General features: G+C 43.4%; 2 protein-coding genes across 2 annotated transcripts; one reads left to right on the top strand and one right to left on the bottom strand.

Moving 5' to 3' along the window:
* Positions 1 to 6,232: 6,232 nt before the first annotated feature.
* Positions 6,233 to 6,832, bottom strand: LOC119649415 (cuticle protein 12.5-like). The gene is made up of 2 exons (XM_038051551.1): positions 6,720 to 6,832; positions 6,233 to 6,646 (listed from the first exon to the last, which is right to left on the bottom strand). The coding sequence occupies exons 1-2, from the start codon at positions 6,720 to 6,722 to the stop codon at positions 6,278 to 6,280; spliced, it is 372 nt and encodes a 123-aa protein (XP_037907479.1). The 5' UTR covers positions 6,723 to 6,832; the 3' UTR covers positions 6,233 to 6,277.
* Positions 6,833 to 12,618: 5,786 nt separating this feature from the next.
* Positions 12,619 to 17,758, top strand: LOC119647719 (cuticle protein 16.5-like). The gene is made up of 2 exons (XM_038048812.1): positions 12,619 to 12,990; positions 17,346 to 17,758. The coding sequence occupies exons 1-2, from the start codon at positions 12,619 to 12,621 to the stop codon at positions 17,712 to 17,714; spliced, it is 741 nt and encodes a 246-aa protein (XP_037904740.1). The 3' UTR covers positions 17,715 to 17,758.
* The last annotated feature ends 8,235 nt before the right edge of the window (positions 17,759 to 25,993 follow it).

Below are 25,993 nucleotides of genomic sequence, written 5' to 3'. Positions count from 1 at the left end.
TACTACAGGTCAAATTCCCTTCCTATATACTGGCTCTCAAAGTTGCGAACCGTCCTTAAATATTTCTTGCACAACAGCATATGGCATTGGAACAGTGAAGGTGATTAGATTTTTTTCGATAAGAGATCCTCGAGACCGTCAAATGTCAAAATTGTTAGAGGCAACCATGCTGAGACAATTGTATTGCTAGGACCTTGTTGGGGCGAACTTAAAATACCAGATTAATGCAAGAGGAGGACTTTTCTCCTCTTGCATTAATCTGGTATTTTAAGTTGCCTCTGCTTACTTACTCTATCATTTTTGTGTCCTCCGCCGACGCAAGAACTTGAGGATGTGGTAGTGTATGCAGAATCAAGTGGCCTTGAACTCTTAATATGGTATGATGCAAACGCCCAGCATATTTGTTGGGGCAGTAACAAGTGCAATCCTGGATGAGACAAGCAGTTTGATTTTATTTATTTTATCAGAAGAAGTGAAATAATTGACCTAACAACCTGCAAGAGTGCTAGATGAAGTCTGACTCTCAGATCATCGTTACTTCGAATTTAGTCTGACTATTGCAGGCGAATAGTCTATAATACAAAGACGGAATCCTGGGAAACTAATTGGGCAAAGTTTAGTGAACTTCTTGGCAACAAAGTGGGCGACTAAGGACTTCTTTGACAATAGAAGATCAGTTGAAAACTCTGAATCGCACACTTTTAGAGTTCTTTGAAGAAACCTGTTCTATTTCTCGAGCCCAACGCGGTAAAACAGTTCCATGGTGGAACCGAGAACTGCAAAGGCTCAAGAAAACAACCAGACGTGTGCTATCGCTACATCTGTTGAGTATGTTGATCGACTTACTACTGTACGAACTGCAAAATCTGCCAATACACATTCGGGCTTCTGCGGATGACGTGGCTAGTTGTTAGTTGACGTTTCGGAACGGTGTATAGAAACACACAGCCTGCCTTAGATTTGATTGACAATTGATGCCTCAGGCATGGACTTTCAGTAAATCCTAATAAAACCATAATGAAATCATCTACAGAGCAGAGGAAACTGAATGGTCTTCGCTTTCCCAAGATGGGGAGTGCAACCCTCCAAATCTCCGAAGAAATGAAATGTCTGGGAGCGCAAAAAGCTTCTTTGGAAAAAACATGCAGAGGATAAAAGTTAAGAAAGGAAGATAAGACAAGCTCTCACAACTTATAGACTGTGTAGATGGACCTTTGCTCAACATGGGAAGTTAGGCAGGCAGCAGGCAGCAATGTGGATATATACTCCTATCAATGGGCTGATGTTCGCTTACGTATCTGTTGTGAGGTAGGTTAAACAGAAGAATTTAAGCTGCAAAATAAGTCACATTGCATAAAACTGTGTGTCTGTGTATTACCAGTGCTATGACCACGACATTCAGCTCAGCAATGACAGCAGGCCATGGACTAATTCGATTAAATATCTGGGCAAACAACGGAAGACTTACTGGCAGCAATAAATTCACCTAAATGCCTTCTGATTCTGGGATCGGGATTGGTAAAAGGTATAAAGTTATCTTGAAACGAAGAGAAAACTGGGACGAACCAAAAGAATGCGTGTCAGGATATACTGACATCTTCTACACCGATGTCTTAAAAGCAGGCGTCTACCTCTCTAACAAAAACGAGAAGTGGACTTATATATGATGCCGTAAATACTGCTTCAGCCCAATGAAATGACATTTCTTGTACCATAGGCTAGTAGGCTCTAACATCAATTAAGTTTTTGTTTTATATCACTTCATTTTGTATTTGTGACTTGTAAGCACCTCCTGCAAAATTGGCTACTAGTGTCGGTCAGTATTCTTAGATTATGGCTTTCAATCTTATACGAAGTTTTTACATTGGAGCATTCCCAATACCACCAATTTTGATGTCCATTTGACAGTGGTTCTACTACCATTATTATTCTTACACAGAGTCGTATAGTTGTCTGCCTAAATTCGCAGTCAGCGAGGTATTCTATTATCTACCCATGGGCATAGTATGTAATGCTTTACTGTCACGATTAATAAGAATGTCCATATGAGAAATCATCCCACCCATAGGAATAAAGCCGCTGGACTCAACGGTTTCCCCGCAGAGTTATTTATTGCCGCACCTGCAGTTACTGCGAATCTGTTACTTACACTTGAACGAAAATCTTGGGAATTCGAGACCTTTCCCAGGCAGAGAAAGAAGAGGATGATAGTTAACATTCCAATATAGGGCACCCATTCTGAGTGTGAAAAGTGGAAGGATATCTGCGTGCTCCCTGCCATCGTAAAGATAATAGTTAAAGTAAGCTTCACTAAAAAAATCTCTAAAGCTTCATGGACAGAGAGCAGGCTGGTTTGCGCTCTGGATCCCCTTGAATTGACCAGAAAACACCCCATGGATCATTTGGAAACGATGCGCGCATCTGCTTTTCATCGATTTCGAGAACGGGGAGTGTATCTGGAATTCTTTACGGAGGAGCGGCATTTCAGAGAAACTAACTGTTATTATTAGAGCGACATCATGTCGCAAAATGTTACATGCTGCATCGTGGCAAAAATTTCGGAAAATTTTAAGATCCAAAGCAGAGTCCGCCATGGTAGCATTCTATTACCGATGTTATTTCTTCTTGTTATTGGTGACGTTCTTCACGCTGCCTTGTCAAGAGAACATGGAGGATTTGAATGGACTTTGATATCTTTCCTCAAATATTTCGGCTACGCAGAAGACATATGTTTGCTTTCGCACCGGGTCACCTCTCTTAGGCAAATGTCTTTGGATTTAGAAAGATAGGCAAATAGAGTTGGATTGAAGATAATCACTAACGAAACCAAGCTTCTCAGTCTGACGGGATGTCGTTCTTTCCCTCGATTTGCAATATTGACTATTGGGCAAAACATCAAAGGCGGCGAACAATTTATAGTTCTAGGAAGCGTGGTTTCTGCCAATGATGGCACCAAACTAGCTGTTCCCCGACGCGTTAACAGCGCTTGATCCGCTTTCGCTGCTTTTTTTTTAAATCTGAAAATGCAGTTGTCTGAACACCAAGATCGAGTCACGACTATTCTGTGTTAGTGTTCTTTCTGTGGTGCAATATGGGGGTAGTGCACGGAAAGTAACTAACACTGATCCGGTATGACCGGAAAACCTGAGTTGCACTCAACTTGGTACAAGGGGGGGGGGGGGGGGCGGTTATATGAATAAACGAAGTGGAGATCCTTCAAAACGGGTTAGTATATCGGTTTTTCAGAACTTTTCAAACTAACAAAATTTTTCCAAGTCAATTTTAGAATTTTGCATTTCAAATTCAGACTTTTCCATTTCCAGAAAAGAAGAAGAAGAAGAAATATTTTTTGAATATTTAGTAATACAGTTAAAGATTGAACTGAGAAACCAAATTAGGAGGTTTTCAGAATCAACTTATTTTATTATAAAGATCGTTAACTGAGCTATTCCAGAATATCCTGCCAAAATTTCAAAGCGCAATTTATGTTCCTTTAGATATTATGAGCGTGGATTTTAATGCGCCTTTTCTTAGTTATTTGTATGAAAACGTGATGAAATTTGAAAATGTTTTTCTCAACAGCTATTTTCATCCGCGTTGAGGTTCGTATTCATTGGAAATAACTTAATAACGTAAAATTAAATGTTTTGTGATTTCAAAGAAAAAGGAGTTGCTGTATGTCCTGCAGTTGCAGAACTGTAGTTATGAACTTGAACAAAATAATATCGCGTAACTTTTTTAGTCCTGGCTCAAATTTTTCAGAAAAGTACTTCAAAGTTATCTGAGTGTAATTATAAGGTGTTTCCAACAAGTCTTCTTAGCCCTGATGAAGGGGACAAGTGGTTCCCGAAATATCGGTATTTGCAAGAATAAGTATCTACACCAACGAAAAGGAAACAACAAGTTTTTTATTATTTCAGACTTCAAAGTTGTTCGGAAATTTGATTGACTTCCAATTATTTTCCTCTCTTAAAAAAAATCCAAAAACATACGTGAAAATAGGCCCCCTAATGTGGTTTCCCCTTTAATTGCTTGAAGGGGGTCGTCTAGTGTGTCATATTAATGAGGTTGTCCATGAAATACAAGTACACGATTTTATACATAACGGTCATGGGAAAAATAAGAGACTGACTGTTCATAAAACAAATAATGATAGAAAATTGATGATGAATGATAGAAAATTGTTGAACTGCTCACATCTTTATCTCTCAATTTGAAACGAAAAATTCTGAAATTGATTTGGAAAAATCTTAAGTTAGTTTGGAATGTTCTGAAATTAGTTTGGAATATTGGTTTGGAAAATTGTGAATCAGACTTGAATTACCAATTACGGGGTTGGACGTCTCAGGAAGTCCTCGGGAGAGCTGAAGTGCCTTAAAATGAACCTCGAACGAAGGCGCGTAGGTATGTTTGACGCGCTTTACCCCATCAAGCAGTAAATTGCAACTACACATCCTAGTCTCGTCGTCAATTGTTGTTTGATTTTGGAAAGTGGTATGTTTGACAGACTGTTTGACTCTGGTGACATTAAAATGTAAGTTTCTTTTGGGATTCTCCTAAATGCATCAGTAGAAGCTACTTAAACGAAACCTTTCTGTCAAAATCCGCGATGAAATAAAATTTTTTAATTCCTTATCTGGAAAAAAATCCTTCTATTCTTAATCTAGATCTAAATAACACATACGACACTGATGCGTTCAAATATACTTCGCCACTACTTCATGATTTAGCAAATTGGACATCCGGTGCAGAATGCACATCACCGTACAGCCCAAATCATCCTGCGCAAAAATAAAATCCCATTCTTCTTATTCTTATTCTTTCCTTTATCTTTTCCACAAGCCGCTCCTTGAAGGAAATTGTCATTTGGAATATATACGAAAACAATGCATTCTAAGATGGAAGACCAAAAAAAATGTGAAAAAATATTCATAATGTACCTCGCGCCACTTCAATACGCACTTCTTCTACACTTGCCAAAAAAAGTTCCACCCCGATCTCTATTCAACGAACCAAAGCCATTCACCTTCAGATTAACTTTTCTTTTAAATTGCTAAAGAAAAAAGATAATCAACTTACCAAATTTTCTCCTAGGTCACAAAAGAACTCAAAAGTAAAGCATCAGCAGTGCTTTCTCACAAGTACTCCCTTTGTGGGATCTTCAACAAAGCATACAATTTGCTGGTCCACAGCAGTGTATTTACAACACAACAATCTCTTGTATACCAAAATACAAAATGCGTTTGCCTGCACACAGCCCGAGTATGTACATATAACGCAGGTAATTCGTAAGAAAAACAACAACAAAGGGGTTAATGATCACTTTTGATATTTTGAGAATTGCAGGAAATTTCTAGATGTGATAAATATCTGAAAAGAAAAACCAAATGACTAGAAGTAAATTAAGATTTAAGATTTGTATGCGTAATGTTAATTAGGCGGTCGAAAGCAGGATAAAGGAGGTGCCAAAAGATGCCATAGATAGTAGACAAGAGAAAATGACTGATTGGCATGGATACTGTAGGGCAGCTCAACGGAAAACATACAGACGATTAATCTCATATGTTCTGCCCTAAAAAAATGATATTCTGCTCTCTTTGCAACAATCACGGAAATCTGTAAATTTGAAACAAACACCAGAATTAATGGAAACTGTTAAATTTAAACCGCGAAATTCGAAATATAATGTCATGGTTGAGGAAGAGAAATGATGAAAAGTGATTAAAGTTTATTCTCCACGTCCTCAGGCCACATTTAGGAACTACAGGGCTACAGTACACTATAGGCCGTGATTAGTATCCTGATTTGACTCAGGTACACATTCATAGCTGCGTTGACTGGTATCCAACATCCAGTCACGACACAAATCCCTTTACTTGATTTGAACTTCGAGCTTTTGCTACAACAGCCTAGCCCTCTAACTACTGAGATACTTCATAGCTCATGCCCCAATAATAAGCAATTTTTTAAATATCCGTTCCTAGCTGAGTTCTGTCCCTTAAACTTAATCAAAAATGAAGCAGACTGCAAACATGAAAAAGTGTGGTTACCAGAGAATGTTTGGTATATCAGGGAATGCTATTAATTCAGAGTCCATTTCGGTCAGCTTCAGATATTTTTACAGAAGCTCAAATTTGCTTCCTTAAAGTTTCTACAAAGATACTTCAGAAAGGCGACCGTCAGGGGATTATTCCTAAATTACGTAAAGTACAAAAATAAAAAGGACGCTACATTTGAAGCAGCAAAACTTTATTAAAAACTAATCCATAAATCTAATTTAGGCAGCAGCCTTCTTCTTCCAGATACCATTATATCCCCAAGCTGGAGCATGGTATCCATGAGCAACAACAGCTGGAGCATGATAAGTTGAAACAACAGGGGCATGGTAGGCAGCAACAGCTGGAGCAGCGACGGCAGCGTGAGCAACAACTGGGGCAGCAACGACAGATTTAACTACTGGAGCAACATTGTAGGTAGAAACGACTGGGGCAGCAACGGCATGAGCTACAGCTGGAGCGACAACTGGAGCATGGTAAGCAGCAATAGCTGGAGCAGCGACGGCGTGTCCCCAACCGAGTCCACTGTATGGAGCGATGTAACCGGCTGAAGCGGCACCAATCAAAGCAAGAGTCAAAATGACAAATTTCTGTAACATGAAAAGTATACCGTGTAAGTACCGACTTTTCCCCAAAATCGGTTATTTTTCAACCAAATCTTACCATCTTTGTGGTTTAGATTATCTCCTGGATGTGCAAATCCCAAATGATGCCTATCTGAAATTTGCGCGCGGTTTATATATCTGATGACCAGCATCGACTTGGGACAATTTCTTATCTATCTTTGATAGTAGTGTTGTGAAAAATGAAATCATTTAGATATCATTGAAGGTTGTTGTCTCTTTTTAGCTCAAATCTAATTCACGATTTGCAGATATTGACCAAAATCTTAATCGTTAGTTAATCGCTCTAGATTGAGTAAATATAGTATTTTTGGCGGTGGAACTGGTTACCTTTGTGTTCATTTTATATACAACTTAGTTCAGCTCGTGCGTTTTTTAGAAGACAAACAAGTTGAGGAATTTACTAGAGCAGCGTGCCGGAAGTAGAAAGGATCAAGAAAATTACGTCGGAAATATAAAACGTGCAAATGATATGTTTTCATGAGAATTCAGTGCGTTTAGGTAAGTAGCAAAGTATTGCGGAAATAAGGTGGTTTTTGGATGTTGGTGAAAAGTTTTAATTCGTTAAGTTTTGGTTTTTGTGCAATTACTGCCAGAGGTAGTCAGGCCTGTCGGTTTTTGAAAGTCCATTCCTCCTAAGCATTGTACCTCAACAATAATGACAAATCGTGAAGTACTGTGCCTATTGTCAATACATGTATGTACAAATCAACTAGCGGAAGTAATAAAGATGAATGGAACTCCTTATGCAATCCATTTCCGTCACTATTTCAGCTGACCACACATGGATTACACATTATTCAGGTACAATACGTAAATCTTCAACATATCAAAAATGATCATTAATCCTTATTGTTATTGTTCTTCTATAAATTGCACGGCCCTGTCACATACCTGTCCCGGGAATACGAAGGCTTGATGTATTTAAAATTGCTGCGGAGCAACTAATCGAACGCTGTGTGGAGCACGATTGTGGGTGTACGTGCTACCCGATAGTATGAAAGTACCGCTGTTGATATTTTTTACGGCTTTTGTTCTTTGGGGAGCAAACAAAAAAATTGGAAAATTGGCTTTACTTATTTTTTGAATGACTGGGAAGGAATAATTTTTCGGGAAGTGGAGAAGGGTGACTCGCGACGACGTGACGGGATTATTATAAATATTTTTTCGAGGTTCCGCTAAAAAGCGATTTTTCAAAGAGACAACCTACAAAAGAGGAAGTACAGTTATCTTTCGCACGGGATGGCTTGAAAAGGCCGATGTAAAATTCAGAATTGAAAATACCAACATTTTTCAAGCTAACATTACTAAATGATTGGGACAAAGCGCAGTCCATTAACCTGCATCGTTTCGATTGAAAACCCTAAAAAAATCACAAAAGAAACTCATATTTTAATATTGCTTAAATCAAAGCCACATCCATACTTTTAGATATCTTTTTGCTATCGCGATAAAAACTAAAATCTTTTGCTCTATCAAGTTAATTTCGATCAAACCCAAAATTTTGAAGTGAGCTGATTCTAGGAGCTATGCGTGAAATGAAGTGTCACCTTCGAAATTGGTAATGAAAGGAAACTATTTTTAAGAATTGTGTCGGGACCGCTGAGTGGTTAGAACCCAAAGCTGTCGTACGGAAGGTTGCAGTTCAAATCTCACTGGTGACAGTGGAATTTATATCGTGATTTGACGTCGGATACCAGTTGACTCAGCTATGAATGAGTACCTAACTCAAATTAGGGTAATAATCTCGGGCGAGCGCAATGCTGACCATATTCTCTCCTATTGGGTACTGCAATCCTGCTGCAATGAAATGCTCTATCACAATTCAAGGCCTTGATCCAAAATGGATTGTTGCCCCAACGATTATTATCCGAGTTATCACAATCTCGTCAGATGCCGGATTTTACCTGATACTAGCACTAAGTTCCAAGCATTTAGGCGCCGACGATCCTACCTAGTTAAATTAGAAAGAGGCGCTGCTGGTAGCGGCCGGTGGTAGGTCAATGGGAGAATCCGTCGAGAACTCCGCGCAAAATCGACCACGTATGCAAAATGGTATATTTCTGCATGGTTTGAACCAGACTGTGTGAGAATCGCAAGACATCAACGGAAGCCGTGATGGATCTAGGTACAATACCTGTAGTTGACAATATTATAGGAACTACAACCACCCACCCGAGGCGCCAAATTTCTTTAATTCCACGAGCCAATGGCTCATAATTCACCTTCTTCTCCACGTATTTCCGTGCAATGTTGCTAGCAACATGAATAATATACGCGCCATATGTGGAATATGGCTATCAGTCAGAACTTGCCGGTGCAAATACATGCTGTAATCAGAACTATCAATTACTGCTTGCGGGTCATATTGGTAAACCGGACATATTCCTGTGATCAGCCTATGCTTGTTTGCAAGGTTTTGATAGATCACCTTATATAGAGCATTATGCCGGTGAAGTATTGCACCGGCGCCAAACAGTACAGCCAGAAATGAAATGGTGCAACGTCTCTAACGCCGAACCAAATATTCTACATTGGCCGTTCTCCATCCGCTCTTTCATGATAAGCTTTTTATAAGCTCGAGTGGCAACCACGCTATCCTGAATGGCACACATGAACCCCTCCGTTTCAGGAAGGAGTTCCCCAGCACATGCCCATCTGTTCGACAAATGGTTACCAAAGGCTTCCATTCATCGATCCGCTCTTGGTCCAATTTGACCCCACTCAGAGAATTGAAAGATCGACCTATCAAGTTAAATGGAGTCAGTCCACAGTCTGCTTTACAGATAGCCAGAGCAAGGAGCTCGCCTGCTCTTTGTTGTAAAAATAAGCGTGCAGCGAGTAGACTTGACGATGATGTTGTGCCTCCACGTTAACCACGCGCCTACCTCCGATGTCACGAGGCACGTTCATCCGCTCCACTGCAGAGTTTCGACGATGCATTTGGAATTTGGGTATAGTAGTCCGTATCCGCCGCTGGTTGTTTTCCAGATCGGTCTTCGTCCAGGGCAATATACCGAATGCATAAGCCAGTGAAGTGATAGCGAATATATTCAATGCATTTATTTTATTCTTGGCCGAGAGAGATTCAGTACCATCACAAGAATTCGGACAGCAGAGTATCCTTCAGATCACCAACTCGAGCATGGATTGGTTGCAGAATTCCTAGGTATTTGTAGGAGTCTGACTCGGTCATAGCTTCGATGTGGAGGTCACCAATGCTATGTCCGATATGCGGCTCGATACGATCTTTGCAAATGGCTTAGATTCGACACTTGTCTAATCTAAATTCTATCCGATTATCACGACTGAACATGTCTACTATTCGCAACAGACTTCTAACATGGTCGTCGGTATCAGCATACAGCTTGATGTCACCTAAGTACATCAGTTTGCACTTAGTACGCAGACCATAGTCTATTGCAAAACCATGTCTAGCATCATTCAGTACCCATGAAAGGAAGTTCAGTACCATGCAAAATCAACGGGGATAAAACAAGTGTAGGACATCGATTAGCCAGGTATGCGGGACGTTATCGAAAGCTTTGTCATAATCGATATAGCAACTAAAGAGGTTTCTTTGGCCTCTAGTTGCTTGTCCTACAACTACCGAGCCGATAATGAGTTGCTTTTGAAACAACCTCTTATTGAGAAGGTAGGTAATTCCCGCAGTGAGAATGGGTGGAAATTCCTCCTACACTATGTGCAAACCGACCATGTATACTGATGAACTTTTGTACCAGAACTTCTGCTCCCAATCCAGACCCGGGCCTCTACAGTTCTTCGAGCTATTTATGGCTCGTTGAACTTCCTCTTCAGTAACATCCGCAAAATTTATACCAGATATGTTGGCATGGCGGCTGTCTTCACAGTCACGTGCCCTAAAAATCGCTGATGCAACAAAGGGCGGTAAGATGTTGTACCCACGCCCCTTATTTTATATAATAGTAGGAGCGGATGGTGGAGAGGTTCATTTCCTCAACCGCTGCCTACGTGAACCTGCTGAAGTGGTCGCCACAGAATATGGTGAAACAGCTGTAGCAGGCGGAGCAACGCCCCAGGGCTAGCTGTTTCGACGCCATGCTGTCCATTACGGGAGCCCGACCCTGTTACCAAGTCAAACGATTCCCGCCGATTATCCGTACCGGACCGCATATGTCTCCTTCTTCTCAATAGATGGATTTGCATTTTATACCTAACAGCCAGGTGTGATGATGGCTTTCTTAGTGAGAAATCCGCAAGGCTGCAAAGTTCCTGCACTTTCCTTACCTACGCCGTGAGACGCTGTGGTGACGTACAGCCTTTCAGACTGAAGCTATCCATCCCTCCTCCTTTTACAACCGGACTTGGGACCAGCTACGATGGAGTTTAATTATTATTTTTAATTGTCTTATTTCAATTTAGGCAATCGCAATTTCTTCTTATTTCTTTGTTTTTAGTTGATCATTATTATTTGCATTGTCTAGTGAGATCTGAACGGTGCAGCGAGGCCTATAGGAGACAATGTGCTCAGCACTACCCTCGCTCGAGGAGATTATCCTGATTTGACCCAGGTACTCATTGATAGCTGGGTGTCCAACCTTCAGTTATCATACAAATCCTTGCCCCACTATTGAGATTTGAAGCGCAACTTTCTGTGTTACGGTCCAGCGCTCTGACCTTAGTGGTCATTCGGACAGATTAAAGTATGTCTTTCATTAGCTAATTTTCTATATCATTTACTTTTTTCTATTCATTAAATGCTCTTCCCTAATCCCCGCAGAAGTCGCATGAAACAAAGGAAAACCCTCTATTTTTATGACCTGATGATGCCTAGGAAAGGAAGGAATTTCAAAGACTGCGCCAGCTTAAAGAAGATATCCGAAATTTTTTTGACGGCGTGAGGAAGAGAATGGAATTGGCACAGCAAAAGTTATGGCTGGAAGGGCTGAAGTGTTCACCACCTCAGCACTGCAACGGACACTATCTAGACCAAAACTAGTAGAGGAGTCCTTTCACAACTTGTCTCTCGACTCCTCTATGCTTGCTCCCTTTTTGAGGGCGAAAGAATTCTGTGCTCCTAGGCCTAATCAATAAATTTTTAATTCCAACTCCAATCTCTTGGAATTGAGTTGACTCGGTTCCGGCCGCCCTCAGAATATGATCGATTGTCTGATATCGATTTTTGGGATTGGGTCTCAGAAAGACCAAGTGATATTTGAGGACGGCTATCGCGATATGCACTGCAGTCAAATATGTTCCAGTCTTTTACATCATGGCTTGTCTTGGATCTAATGAGAGCGTTGATCTACTGCAGGTCGTCAATGAAAAACTTGTACAGGTGAATAAATAAATACGAGAGTCAATAGGACCCCTGTAAATTCAATTACGAAGCGAATACTGCCTATTTGAGGGCAGAAAGGCATAGTTTTGGGTGAAGCTTAAAGAGCGAGACGTAATTTTTAGTCTCTATGTATTTTAGAAATGTAGGAGAACAAAATTGAAAGACATACAAGTCATAATATAGCCCACAACACTGGAAGTTTCATAGAAATCCTTCATTCTACAATTTTATTTACAAGGTCAAGCATAAAGGTACCATAACCTATGTAAATTCGATCTGGTGCGATCTGAACGAAAAAACTGCACGCAATTGCGTTGCTCATTGATTTATATATGTATTTGTAAAGAAACCCGGGTATAGAGCAATTTGAATTAAAAATAGAAAACGGCCTTGAGTATCATCTAATTGATTTCATTTTCCGGAACACTACTATCAAAGACAGTTAAAATTAACTAAAGTCGCCGTTGGAACTCAGATATATAAACCGCGTGCGAATTTCAGAGAGATATCATTTGGGATTTACACATCCAAGCGATAATCTAAACAATCAACATGGTAAGATTTAGAAAAAAAGATAGCTTTGCGAAATAGTGTGTACTTATTCGGTATGCCCTTAATGTTACAGAAATTCATCGTTTTGGCTCTTGCTTTGATTGGTGCCGCTTCAGCCGGTTACATCGCCCCATACAGTGGACTCGGTTGGGGACACGCTGTCGCTGCTCCAGCTGTTGCTGCTTACCATGCTTCAGTTGTCGCCCCAGCTGTAGCTCACGCCGTTGCTGCCCCAGTCGTTTCTACCTACAATGTTGCTCCAGTAGTTAAATCTGTCGTTGCTGCCCCAGTTGTTGCTCACGCTGCCGTCGCTGCTCCAGCTGTTGCTGCCTACCATACTCCTGTTGTTTCAACCTACCATGCTCCAGCTGTTGTTGCTCATGGATACCATGCTCCAGCTTGGGGATATAATGGTATTTGGAAGAAGAAGGCTGCTGCCTAAATTAGATTTATGGATTAGATTTTAATAAAGTTTTGTGGCTTCAATTTCGTGTCCTTGTTACTCTTTTATCTGATAGAACTCAAGAATGGGTCGCTGGTGGCTTTATGCAGGATAATTGAAGAAGGGTGTTTAAATCAGATGAACTATTGACATGTGACGACAGAAGAATTGCCAACAGGATTTTAGAATAGCGGAAGTCAAACGATTTTTAAGCCTGATACTCGCGCATCGCTTATTCAATTGCACAAAAAGTTAGCTTCGGAGAGTCCTAACTAGCAGTTTTCTAATGAGGTTGAGCTAATCGAAGGATGGATGGATGCGGATGCTTTTCATAGCGTTGGATGTTCTACCAGAGTTGGTTTTCATTGGACGTTCAATCCAAGTCACCACGCTAAGTAGTCAATACGCTAATAGATTTATTATTCCCAGGGCTATTATTTCGCAGGAGCATCATTTTTTATCGATCCCTATCAAATGGTTTCTTACACTGCAGAGCCGAAATTTACCGCCTAATATCTATCTTTTCCTCCTTGTGTCATTTTAGACATTTTATTGTCAAAGGCCAGCGTGGATTTCAGTCGAAACGCTCAACTCTAACTAGTTTGCTTGAGTTTATCAACTTTGTGACGAAGTCACTGAACGATAGAAAGGATGTCCATATATTCAGCGCTGACTTCTCGATAGTCTTTAATTGGCGTGAATCCAGGCGATATTTCAGTAACATAAAATCACCAACTATATCTGATGCTGCTATGCCCGTTTGACACTGGGGCCTAGATGCTTTTCAGTCAACGCCTGTGCGATACCCTTCTCACTCTCTTCTTAGAGCCCTACCAATTTTGGGTTTAGTTTTGCCTTGAATTTTCTGGAAGCATCTCACCATAATCTGCCTAAAAGTCGTCAGTATATAGCCCAGTGAGGCCCAACCTTATAAACTTTAACTAGCCTTCAGGCAAATGGTAGAGTCTACCAGATTTCTGCAATAAACTTCATGCCTGCATCTATAAGTGTAGATGGAGAGGAGTTGATTACAGGAGAACCCCCAGGGTTGCCGTTGCATATGTCTTCATTGCCCCGACTGGTGCACACCCAAGCACATCTTTGAAGTTTGTGTAACTCCCTGGCTGTTCTGCTGAGTTAAGTCCTTTCTGCCCAGATTACCGCCGCATAAACAATCATAGGCCTTGCTGTCGGAATATATATCTAAACTAGTATCTCCGAGGTGCAACCCCATTTGTTCCCTGTTATGCACCTGCAGATCATTAGAGCTCTCGTACTTACTAACAAGTGTTTCCAACATGCGTCTTCCAGAATAATTTTTGGCGTTATGTAATTCAAAATATTTGACATCTGTTACTCATTCAGATGAAGGGGCCATGTCAAGTGACCTAATGGGTCTCAGGTGAACAACCTTAAGCTGTTTACAGTGTTTTTGGCTGAATTGATACTCAGCCCCACCCTCCTGCACCAGGCTCTAGTAACTCCTAGTTTCTATACTCAAGCTCCATAATTGTCCCAATAGATTAAAGCAATGTCGCCAGCGTAACATGGGACTTGTATTCTAGTATTTGTTGTCTCTAACACTCTGTCCACACAGAAAGCCAAGGTGTTTCCTACTTCCTTGCGGATCAGGGCATCTCGTATCTCTGTATGTCTAGTCACAGTTCGCTGCTGATAGCAGTGCCCCTTTGTGGGTGAGCCAGTCGTTCCTCAGATGCGTTCCATATTGTACTTTTTATTTCAGAATTGCCTTCAATGTCGAATCCGAATATTCTATATCGTACATGGAGTGATAATCCGATACCTTCCACCACCTGTTCATCATAGTATTCGATAAATATATATCTCGTGCGTTTTGTCTAGTGTTGATGGAAGCTTACTTGCATACTTCCTCCTTGCAGACAGCGAATCTGCCCTCGGTGCAACTGGGGTTCTTGAGCCAGCACTATTATAATGTTGCCCTAAGAGATTGCCCCCGCAATCACTGCAGATGCAGGTCTTGCTTGGTTTAGGTTTACCTGGGCTATCTTGGTGCAAGCTATTTGCTTCATTAGTATTAGTGTTTTAAAGTTTTTCTCCTCTGCGGGGATATCACTCTCCTCCTCCGATATAGCGCTCTCATGCAAGTAAGTGGCCACATGAAGTCCAGGCCGTCCAGCTACTCCTCCTAATTGGACAGTAGGTCTACTTTCCTGCTTGATCTGCCCCTTCAACCTCTATGGCGTTCGCGACTCCTTTGGGGACCTCTCTAGGTTTTCCATCCTATATGTTCCCCGAAGTATCTTGCCTGGCTGAAGTTTATTCTTCTGAGGATTCCTCATAATCGCGTATGGCGATCATCATTCTGAGCATTTTTGAATCGCATAAGATCCTCCGTCTCTAGTGCTGCGACCTTGGGAAGAACCGTTGTCACCGTGTATGCTCCTGGTATATCATTCACAACACATGTCAACAATTCTGCTCCTTTCCAACCTGGCGATTTAGGGACTATAATTCTAAGTCATTTCGCTATCTCCTGCGTCGCATAGTGCACCTGTATATGACCTGGTCGAAAGCGGATGCCGGTAAACATGAGTTTCGCACTTCATTCCTTGCACATTTGCCTAACGATAAGGTCTCCGATAATTTCTTATATATCTCACGGGTGAGTATCTGTTTCAAAAATGCTTTTGGCATTATGGCCAGTTGAACTCCCTTTACCGCACTAGCATAGCTGATGGAGGGCTTCCTGATTCCTACGGTCCCCGCTGATCTAATACGTTTCTCCCTCGGGTTCAGGTTTGAGTTTTCTGTGAGCATGCCACTGCACTGATCTCCGCTGCTCCCCGCTTCGTTGGCTCCTATAATGATGATTTAGGTCCCCTCTGAACCAATTTTAGGGTCTTTTCTGGTCTTCAGATAACACAGGTACCATTTAGCATCTGTGCCACTGAGGCTTGTCTGCGTCCTGACGTCTGATATACTGGTCCCTGACGTGCTTTTGCTTGTCCCCGCTTTTGAGTAGTGGCTTTTATTACTTGCGGCCAACGTAGAAGGCCAATTTTAACCTTGGCTTGACTGCTTGACTTCTCAATTTCTCGCTTTTTAAGATTAATCGCCTGGCTCTTAGTGTTTCAGAGATGTGCCTCCACATATTGGGTCAGATTGTGTGCGGTACGGGGTCTTGTTTGTTTGTTTTTAATTTTTACTACTCATTGGCGAGCATGGGGGGTTAGGAAGTCAGCCGGGCCATAGCATCAGGTACACAGTAAGATCAAACTTACCAACTGAGGCTACCCTAGCAGCCTGAACATTGTACCAAAGGATAGAGATGATGTTGTTTTTGGCCCTTTTCCTCAAATTCCTAAACCTTTAAATTTAGCGCATTCTCCTCTTTAAATTGATTATGATTTTCTATCTCAAATACAATAAACCAGATATAGCGTTTCAAGTTTTTAATGCAATACTCTACTCTTCGTTCCTTAAGTTTCTCTTCCTTTGAATATCCTCTCATTATTCTTTCCCCACGTTCTACAGAATTCGTTGAGCTTCTGTCTTATTGACCCGTCAAATTAAGGAACGCAACCGAGTCAACTGCCTTCTTAAAATTTTGCAAGTGGTATACCGTTCAATAGCGTGAGAACAAAGGACTGGAAAGGACCATATACAAATTGCATTTTCGAAAGAGAAGAAATCTAAATTTCGTCCTATGTACACCTCAGAAGCAGGTAATCTTGGGAAATTGGTTAGAAATTAGTCTAGATTCTTCCGCGATTTCCATAGTACCAGCGTCACCTACGTTGCTGACGTATCTTTTACTAATTCGCTCTACTTCGGATTAACGTTGATGGAGTTCTCGCATCCTCTTCAAGTTTTTTTGTTTCGTTACAGAGAAATATACGAATTCCGTGTTACCTACAAACCTAGGCGTAAAAAAGACCGGTTCCATCTTCCAAAATATCAAAATTTGTGTTCAATCTAGATCGATTTGAATTGAAAATAGGAAAAAAATTGCACGCACTCGCGTTACCCAGAAATTTAGTTGTAAAACGAACGAGTTTTATTTATCTAAAAACCGTAGTTTTTATTTAAGAGTTTAGAGTCATTTGAATTGAAAATAGAAAATGGCCTTCAGTGTCATCTAATGGATTTCATTTTCCGCCACGTTAATAATCAAGATAGGCAAAAAGATAGCCCATCTCGCCGTTGGTACTCAGATATATAAACCGCGCGCGAATTTCAGAGAGACATCATTCGGGATCCACACATCCAGGAGATAATCTGAACCATCAACATGGTAAGATTTGATTAAAAGACCACCAATTTTGCAGAAAAGTGTGTACTAACATGGTATGCCCTTAATATTATAGAAATTCGTCGTTTTGGCTCTTGCTTTAATTGGTGCCGCTTCTGCTGGCTACATCGCTCCATACAGTGGACTCGGTTGGGGACACGCCGTCGCTGCTCCAGCTGTTGCTGCTTACCATGCTCCAGTTGTTGCCCCAGCTGTAGCTCATGCCGTTGCTGCCCCAGTCGTTTCTACCTACAATGTTGCTCCAGTAGTTAAGTCTGTTGTTGCCGCACCAGTTGTTGCTCACGCTGCCATCGCTGCTCCAGCTGTTGCTGCCTACCATGCTCCTGTTGTTTCAAGCTACCATGCTCCAGCTGTTGTTGCTCATGGATATCATGCTCCAGCTTGGGGATATGGTGGTATCTGGAAGAAGAAGGCTGCTGCCTAAATTAGATTTTTGGATTAGTTTTAAATAAAGTTCCGTGACCTGAATCTCATGTCCTTTTTACTGCTAAATTTTACAAAATAAGAAATATAGCCATTTAATGCTTTCTTCATGGAGAACTGACATTGAAACTCTTAGAATAATTAAATTATTTAAAGTACCCCAAGGGGGCTGTAACACCACCTCCAGATGATACCAGGGCAGCAGATGGTAGAGTTTCTTCTTCAAAATCAGAGTACTGTCCTCCAGCTTATAATTACATTCATTTTAATTACAAACATCTAATCCAATAGGAATCTAGTATTTAGACCTTTCAAAGATTTGGTAGAGGGAACTATACTGGGCAGGCTTATAAGGGATGGCACAGTCCAGGGTGCTTATTTGGGGATACGAACCCATGTACACAAAGGACTGCTTAAACCTCATCAAAAAGAACGTCCGAATCATAGTGTTAATTCTCACTGGTCCCTATCGGCTAAACTATCACGTAGGGAAGCTAGGTATATCTAACGACACTGCCTGCGGGTTTTGTGTGGATTGTGATGAAACCTCTACAAACGTCCTGGGACAGTGTCCGGCACTTGTGCAAATTTGGTTAAAGCATCTGGGAAAACACCAGATGTAAAGTTGAAAGATCTGGAAGTGGGGAACATACTAAACTTACTGACGGTTATAGGCTTGCTTGAGATACTATGATTAATAGGTACACTATAACCGACCCGATGTTTATTATTATTCTGTTAAGGGAAAGTCGCACCGCGTCCTTGAAGAACTATTGTGCCCCTTTTACTGGTTATAGTGTACCTGTTGATCATAGTATCTCAAGCAGGCCAGTAACCGTTAGGAACTTTAGTATGTTCCCCACTTCCAGAAGTTTCAGCTTTGCATCTGGTATTAAGTGTTCTCCCAGATGTATCGACCTACTTTGCACAAGTGCCGGACACTGTCCCAGGACGTGCATAGAGGTTTTGTCCTCCTCCTCACAGAACCTGCAGGCAGTGTCCGTAGATATCCCCAGCTTCCCTAGGTGGTAGTTCAGCCGACAATGACCAGTGAGAATTCCCACTATGATTCGGAGGTTCTTTTTGGTGAGGTTTAAGCAATCCTTTGTGAGCATGGGTTCGTATCCCCCAATAAGCACCCTGGACTGCTCCATCCCTGGTAGGCCCGCCCAATATAGTTCCCTCAACCGTTTCTCTTCGTTTCTTAGATTCATAGCCATGAAACCGTTTCCGATTCCACAGAAGGGTTCTGGCCCGTGTAAAGGCATTCCTGCACCCTTCTTGGCTAGTTCATCCGTTGCCTCATTGCCTTTCAGCCCAGCATGGCCTGGAACCCAAAGTATCCAGACCTTGTTGGACGAGCCGAGTGTATTCAGTCTCTCAAGGCATTCCCATACCAGTTTAGAGTTCACCTGGTTGGACCTAAGTGCCTTGATCGCTGCTTGGCTATCGGTGAGAATAGCTATGTTCTGCCCCCTGTAGTTCCTTTGCAGATTAAAGGAGGCACATTTGTCTATGGCGTAAATTTCCGTCTGGAATATGCTAGTGTGCCTGCCCATTGGCTCAAAGTACATTTTCCTTGGACCAATGACACCGGCACCCGCTCCCTCTGCTGTGAGGGATCCGTCAGTGTACCAAGTAATCAGTTGCTGGTTTAAGCCGTATGTCGCAGCCACGCTCTCCCAGTTTGCCTTGTTACTCCAATGTGTTTCAAACTTCTTATCGAAGTGAAACATCGTTGTCATGTTGTCCCTTGGTATCAGTAATTCGGGATACCGCCTAGAAAGGATATCAATCTTCCTTCGATTTAGGCAGCTCCCCGCCTCACTCATGCTACCGGCCATCCTGAATATTGATCTCCTTGACTGCATCTGTATGTGCAGATGGAGAGGGGTTAATCCCAGAAGGACCTCCAGGGATGCCGTTGGGCATGTCCTCATTGCCCCACTGATACACACGCAAGCCAGCCTTTGGAGCTTATGTAATTCCCTGGCTTGTGTGCTGAGTTGGGTTCTTTCTGCCCAGATTACCGCTCCATAGGTAATCATTGGTCTTACTATTGCAGTATATATCCAAAGTAGTATCTTCGGGCTGCAACCCCATTTTTTTCCTGCTATGGATCTGCAAGTCATCAGAGCCCTCGTGGCTTTCCGACAAGTGTTTCCGACATGTGTCTTCCAGAGTAATTTTTGGTCTAGCGTGATTCCCAAATATTTGACCTCTGTTTCTCGTTTCACCTCCATATCATGTAATGTTATGGCTTTCAGGTGATCCAGCTTACGCCTCCTAGTGAATGGTACTATGGTGGTTTTGGTTGGGTTGATCCGCAGTCCTACCTTCCTGCACCAGGCACTAGTAACCCTTAATCCAGTTTGGATTCTATCACATAGGGTATCTTCATATTTGCCCCTACAGATTAGAACAATGTCGTCCGTGTAGCCCTGGACTTGTATTCCAGTATTAGTTAACACGTCCAGGAGTTCATCCACTACCATACTCCACATCAGCGGCGATAGTACTGCACCCTGTGGACAGCCTTGAGTGGTGTTCATGATAATAGAATTCGTACCTGTTTGTACCTCTATTTGTCTGCTTTCTAGCATTTTGCCCATCCAGAGTGCCAGGGTGTTTCCCACTCCTTTGCGGCTCAGGGCATCCTGTATCTCTGTGTGCGATGTGTTGTCGAATGCTCCTTCGATATCCAAAAACGCGCACAGTGCAATTTCTTTAGTTTCTATGGCGTCCCGTAGTACCTCTGTCAGCTGATACAGAGCAGTTTCAGTTGACCTTCCTGCCCGGTAGGCGTGTTGACAGTGATGTAGGGGATTACGCTTTAGAACGTTAGTTCTATCATAATATATAATAGTTGTATATGACCTTCTCCACCGTTTTGAGTACGAACGATGTTAGGCAGATTGGTCTGAAAGATTTAGGGTGAAAAGGATCCTTTTTACCCGCCTTCGGAATAAAGACCACTTTTGCCCGCCTCCATGCCCTTGGTATGTAACCCAGTGCTATGCTCCCCCTTACCACCCTCAGAAGAGACTCTAAGATAATTCCTAGGCCTCTCTGGATAAGTGCTGGGAAAATGCCATCTGCTCTGGGAGATTTCATTGGTTGAAAGGCTCCCACTGCCCAGCCCATCTTAGCCTAGCTTCTGAGCATACCTCTTTTGCTAGTTTCCAGCTCTCTTTCCTTCCCCTTTTATTCGTTGTTGGGGTGTCAGGCAGATTATTGTCGCCTGCCGCCGAGGGGTAGGACCCCGGGAAATGAGTTCTGAGAAGCAGGTGTACCCTGTCCTCCTCATTCTCGGTGAATGTCCCATCTTCCTTTTTCAAGCAGACAGAGGATATTCTCTCGTCTTTGGCTACAGCCTTGTACAGCCTGGTTGCTTCTGTGATCTGTTCAATCCCTTCACAGAATTCCCTAAAGCTGTTCCGTTTCGGTTCCCTGATGGCGTTGCTATACGCAGTCAGTGCATTTTTATACCTCCGCCAGTCCCCGGTTCGTTTTGCCCGGTTAAAGAGTTTTCGTACCTCCGTTCTCATTCTGGCTAAGTTTCTGTTCCACCATGGTACATCCCTTGATGACTTGACTGTCCTGGCCGGACAGCTGGCCTCATATGCGTCAATGACGATTGTGTTGAGGTCTTCCACCACCGTTTCTAATTCTAATTCGCTCCTGATGTCACCGCTCCCTTGAAGGTGGGCAATGTTGTTGCTCAGGTGCATTGTGTAGGATTCCAAATCCGTTCTCTTGGGATTCCTTATTATTCTTTTTGTTTCGGAGTTACCCTCAATGTCGAATCTGATTATCCTGTGATCAGACATTGAGGGTTTATCCGACACCCTCCAATTCCTGACCATCCCGTTCATTAGGGTATTTCCTTGAGTTATATCTAGTACCTCTTGTCTGGTGCTGGTCACAAATGTTGGAGTGTTCCCTGCGTTGTATATTTCTAACTTATTACTAAGAATAAATTCGAGAAGGTACTCACCTCTACGATTAGTGTCACTGCTTCCCCACACTTTGTGGTGGGCGTTGGCATCGCAGCCGAGAAGAAGTGGTAACGCCCTCTCCTCGCAATACTCCGTCAGCTTTGCGACTTGTTCCGGTGGAGCCCGGCTCTCGTCTCCTGGGAAGTATCCCGATGCTACAACTACCTCTCGAGTGCTCCTCCGGCTTCCAATGAGACTTGGATAGCCACAAGGTCCCCGGTTAAGAACTCTGAAAGACATATGTATTTTAAATTACGGTTGAGAATTATGCAAGCTCTTGGTTTTTCACAAGAGGAGTCCCAAATTACCTGCATGTCTCCTTGCAGACCGCGAATCTGCCCCCGGTACACCCAGGGCTCCTGAGCCAGCACTATTCCAATGTTCTCCTTGGAATTTGCCCTTGCAATCACTGCAGATGCAGCTCTCGCATGGTGGAGGTTTATCTGGGCTATCCTAGTGCTGGCCATTGGCTCCGTTATTGTTTGGAGCTCTTCTCCACTGTCGGAGTGTCACCCTCCTCCTCCTACATGGCGCTTTCCTGCGCGTCGCGGTCCCCCCCCCCAGCCCTAGCAGTCCTAGGTCTAGGTCGTCCAGCTTCTGCTCTTCACTGGGCAGCAGGTCTATTTCCCTGGTTGATCCCATTCTTTCCGCCTCTATGGCTTCCGCGACTTCTTCAGGGACCTCGGTAAGTTTTCCATCCGATGCCTCCTCCGAGGTCTCTTTCCTTGGCTTTTCCTTGTGCACATGCACGGGTATGTTGCCAAATCGGTAGTTGATATGACAACTCCGACGTTTAATTGCCTCTAAGGATCGGTCATCTACCCCGATCGTGAGGAGTTTACCCTTTCCCTCCACCTTGCTTCTGGAGACTCTCCATAGTCGAGTATGGAGGAGATCTTCGTTCTGAGCAATTAGGAGTCTCATGAGGTCTTCTGTTACTATTGCCGCGGCCTTTGGGAGAAAAACTGTCACCATGTGGGCTCCTGGTATATCACCTCCAGCACATGTTGACAGTTCCACCCCTTCCCAGCCTGGCAATCTAGGAATTATGGTTCTAACCCATTCTACTGTACCTTCCGTGGCGCAGTCCACCAGTATAAGGCCTGGTCGAAAGCGTATCCCGGTGAACACCAGTTTCGACGTCCAACCCTTAATCATCTGCTTGACGACAAGTTCTTCGATGATTTCCTGTTCCTCCCGAGTGAGTATTTGCTCAGGAAACCTTTTTGGCAGTATGGCCAGTCGAATGCCCTTGACCGCACTAGCATAGCTAATGCCGGGCTTCCTGGGTCCTGCCTTCACTCCTGACCTGCCCGGGTTTTCTCCTCCCGTGGGTTCAGGTCTGGGTTTTTTGGGAGCATTCCCTTCATGCGGGCTGATCTCTGCTGCTCCCTGCTTTCTCGGCTCCGGTAGAGATGGCTTAGGTCTGTCCTGAGCCTTCTTAAGGGCGTCTTCTGGTTTCAGGCCTTCCTTCAGATAGCGCAGATACCATTTAACCCCGGCGCCACTGAGACCTGTCTCCTTCCTGACGTCTGTTATATTTATCTCAGACGTGCTTTTGCTAGTCCCTGCTCTTTGAGCAGTGGTGTTCGTTGGCTGTAGTCCACGCAGTATACCAATGCTCACCTTGGATCCACTGCTTGACGTCCCAACTTCTCCCTTTTTGGGTGTAGTCACCTGGCTTTCAGTAATTCGGAGACGTGCCTCCGCCTGATTAACCAGTTTTGGTGCGGTACGGGGCCCCGCTTTTTTGGTTTTTGTTTTTTTTCCTAGTGTTGTACTCATTTGATTCCCACGAGTATGGGGGTTAGGAGGTCCGCCGTGCCATAGCCCCCCGTAGCACGGTAAGATCTAACTTACTCACTGAGGCGACCAGGTATCAGTGAGGCTCCGTTCGAATACAGTCAATTACCCCCGACTGCAAACTATCCAATGGGCACGGTTCGCATGACACCCTGGATTGGGGGAGGTGTTTTTCGACTCCCCAGTCTAGATCCGTAGCGTTTTGTTAATAGTAGGGTCACCTCGTACAGGGTGTGGCTATCACCACTCACTAATGGTCTTGGTAGACGAGAGGCTTGGCCTGTGAGGAGTAGCCAGATCTCCCATCAGGCGCGACCCCAGCTGGCGGATAGGGGCATACCTATTGATGTGTAAATATGTGTTCATGCACTTTTCTTTTTTGATTGTGCATGGGCTAGTGTTTGCTCATCTCTGGTGCGCGGACCAAAATGGCTATGGGAAGGATACCCAGAACATAAAACCACCATGGAAGACGAGAGAAGGAGGAAACTTACGGTGCAGGGACTCGGAACCCCAGTACCGGCGGCTTTTGGGAGTGAGCAAGCGGGCTCCCGGTCGTCGATATCCCTCGACCGCAGTGCCTCGGTGGTGGACAACTTGGCCACCTTGGCATATAATGCTACAAGTGATTTGGATCTGGAGAAGGAAGTATTCAAGCGAAGTACGACTTTACCGAGAAAACCAATAACAAGACCAAACAAAGATGAACTAAAAGCAGCTTTTTGGACAACAAAAACCGTGACAACACCCACCGCACATGTTCAAGATGTTCGACAGCAGGAGGTGCTCCAGGAACAAGGAAGAGATCCATTCAAAAGAAGCTCATCAACTTTGAGATCTCCACCAATGCCAAAGACGATGAAGGACAAAGTACAGGCAAGGTCAACAAACGCCAAAAGTGAAGGACCGTGTAAAAGGGGTAACCCTGCCGGGACTTATAGGGAACAGAGTCCTGATCTGGAGGAATTACCCTTCACCCAGCTTGGGGCAAAAATAGTTGAGCTGTCCGAGTTTATCAAGGACAAGCACAACGTGCACCAAGCCATAAAGAATATGGTGAGGGCTATTAGAGTTCTTTATAATAGATCACAGATGGAGGAAAAGAACGATAAGAACACGCCGAACCACGCTGTGCCAACAGTATCACAAGCGACCCAAGTGACGCCTAACCGTACTACCATCGAATCCCAGCGAAATAAGCGAGTACGTGAAAAAGAGGGGGATCCTTTAAGTAATCAGCAGGCGCCTAAGAGAAAAAAAGAAGGACAGGACATCCGGAAAACCAACACCAACAGGTCAGAAGGAGGAAACCGTACAGCGAATCTAGGAAACTCGACCAGCGTTGCGAAGCCTAAGACCAGCGAAAACGATGGATGGACTAAAGTTACCAACAAAAAAGCGGAACGAAAGGCAAAAGTGCGAACTCGTCCAGATGTAATTGTTATCTCCAGTAAGGGCAATCTGTCCTACGCGGAGATACTCAAAAAGGTCAAAGCGGATCCCGGCCTAAAAGATCTGAGCGGAAATGTAAACCGAATCCGAAGAACCCAGAAAGGGGATCTCATGTTCGAGCTGAAAAGATCCAGCGTGGGCAAAACTGATGACTTTCGCACTCAAGTGAAAAACTCACTTGGGGAGAATGCCGCAGTGCGTGCCCAAAAACATGAGATCTACCTTCAATGTAAGGATCTCGATGAAGTAACATCGAAAGAAGAAATTTGTATTGCTCTGAAAGAGCAATTCAAGTTGAAAGAACTCACCGAAGAGTCTATTGTGGGCTTACGAAAAGCCTATGGTGGTACTCAAACAGCCACAATACGAGTACCAGCGGAGGCAGCACAGATGTTATTGGCTGCCGGAAGGGTTCGGATTGGATGGGTTGTCTGCCGTTTAAGGGAACAAATTTCACTGAAGAGGTGCTTTAAATGCCTCATGTTTGGACACTTCGCGAAGGCATGCACCAGCAGCATTGATCGATCCGATCGATGCAGAAGGTGTGGGGAGAAAGGCCATATTGCCAGAGAGTGCAATAGGGACCCCAAGTGCCTATTGTGCGAAGTAAAAGAGGGACAGGATAACCGGCATATTGCCGGGAGTGGTAAATGTCCAGAATTTAGGAAGGCGCTCACTGCAATGAGAAAATGAGGTTTATTCAAATAAACCTGAATCATTGCAGGGTCGCTCAGGATTTACTTGAGCAGGCCACGTTCGAATCTGAGATGGAAATCGCCATCATTAGCGAACCGTATAGACACCGTCACGGTGGCATATGGGTCAAAGATTCGACTGGTGGAGCGGCGATATGGGCTTGCGGTCGACAGGCCATACAATGTACTGCAAGTCAGGCAGGCAGTGGCTTCGTGTGGGCGAAAATAAGTGGTGTATATGTTTACAGCAGCTACGCCCCGCCAAGTTTGACACTGTCTGAATTCGAGCAAATGCTTGATAATCTTGTTCTCGACGCGAAGGGACGAAGTCC

The sequence above is a fragment of the Hermetia illucens genome, chromosome 2, assembly GCF_905115235.1.
Source record: "Hermetia illucens chromosome 2, iHerIll2.2.curated.20191125, whole genome shotgun sequence".
Taxonomy (NCBI): domain Eukaryota; kingdom Metazoa; phylum Arthropoda; class Insecta; order Diptera; family Stratiomyidae; genus Hermetia; species Hermetia illucens.
This window is presented reverse-complemented; position numbering and strand designations above follow the sequence as displayed.

What these genes read in the sequence shown, in the direction of transcription:
- LOC119647719 (XM_038048812.1), top strand. Translation starts at nt 12,619, where the DNA reads ATGTTACAGAAATTCATCGTTTTGGCTCTTGCTTTGATTGGTGCCGCT. An exon ending in TTTGGAAGAAGAAGGCTGCT is followed by an intron (nt 12,991 to 17,345) that starts GCCTAAATTAGA and finishes TTAATATTATAG; the next exon opens with AAATTCGTCGTTTTGGCTCT.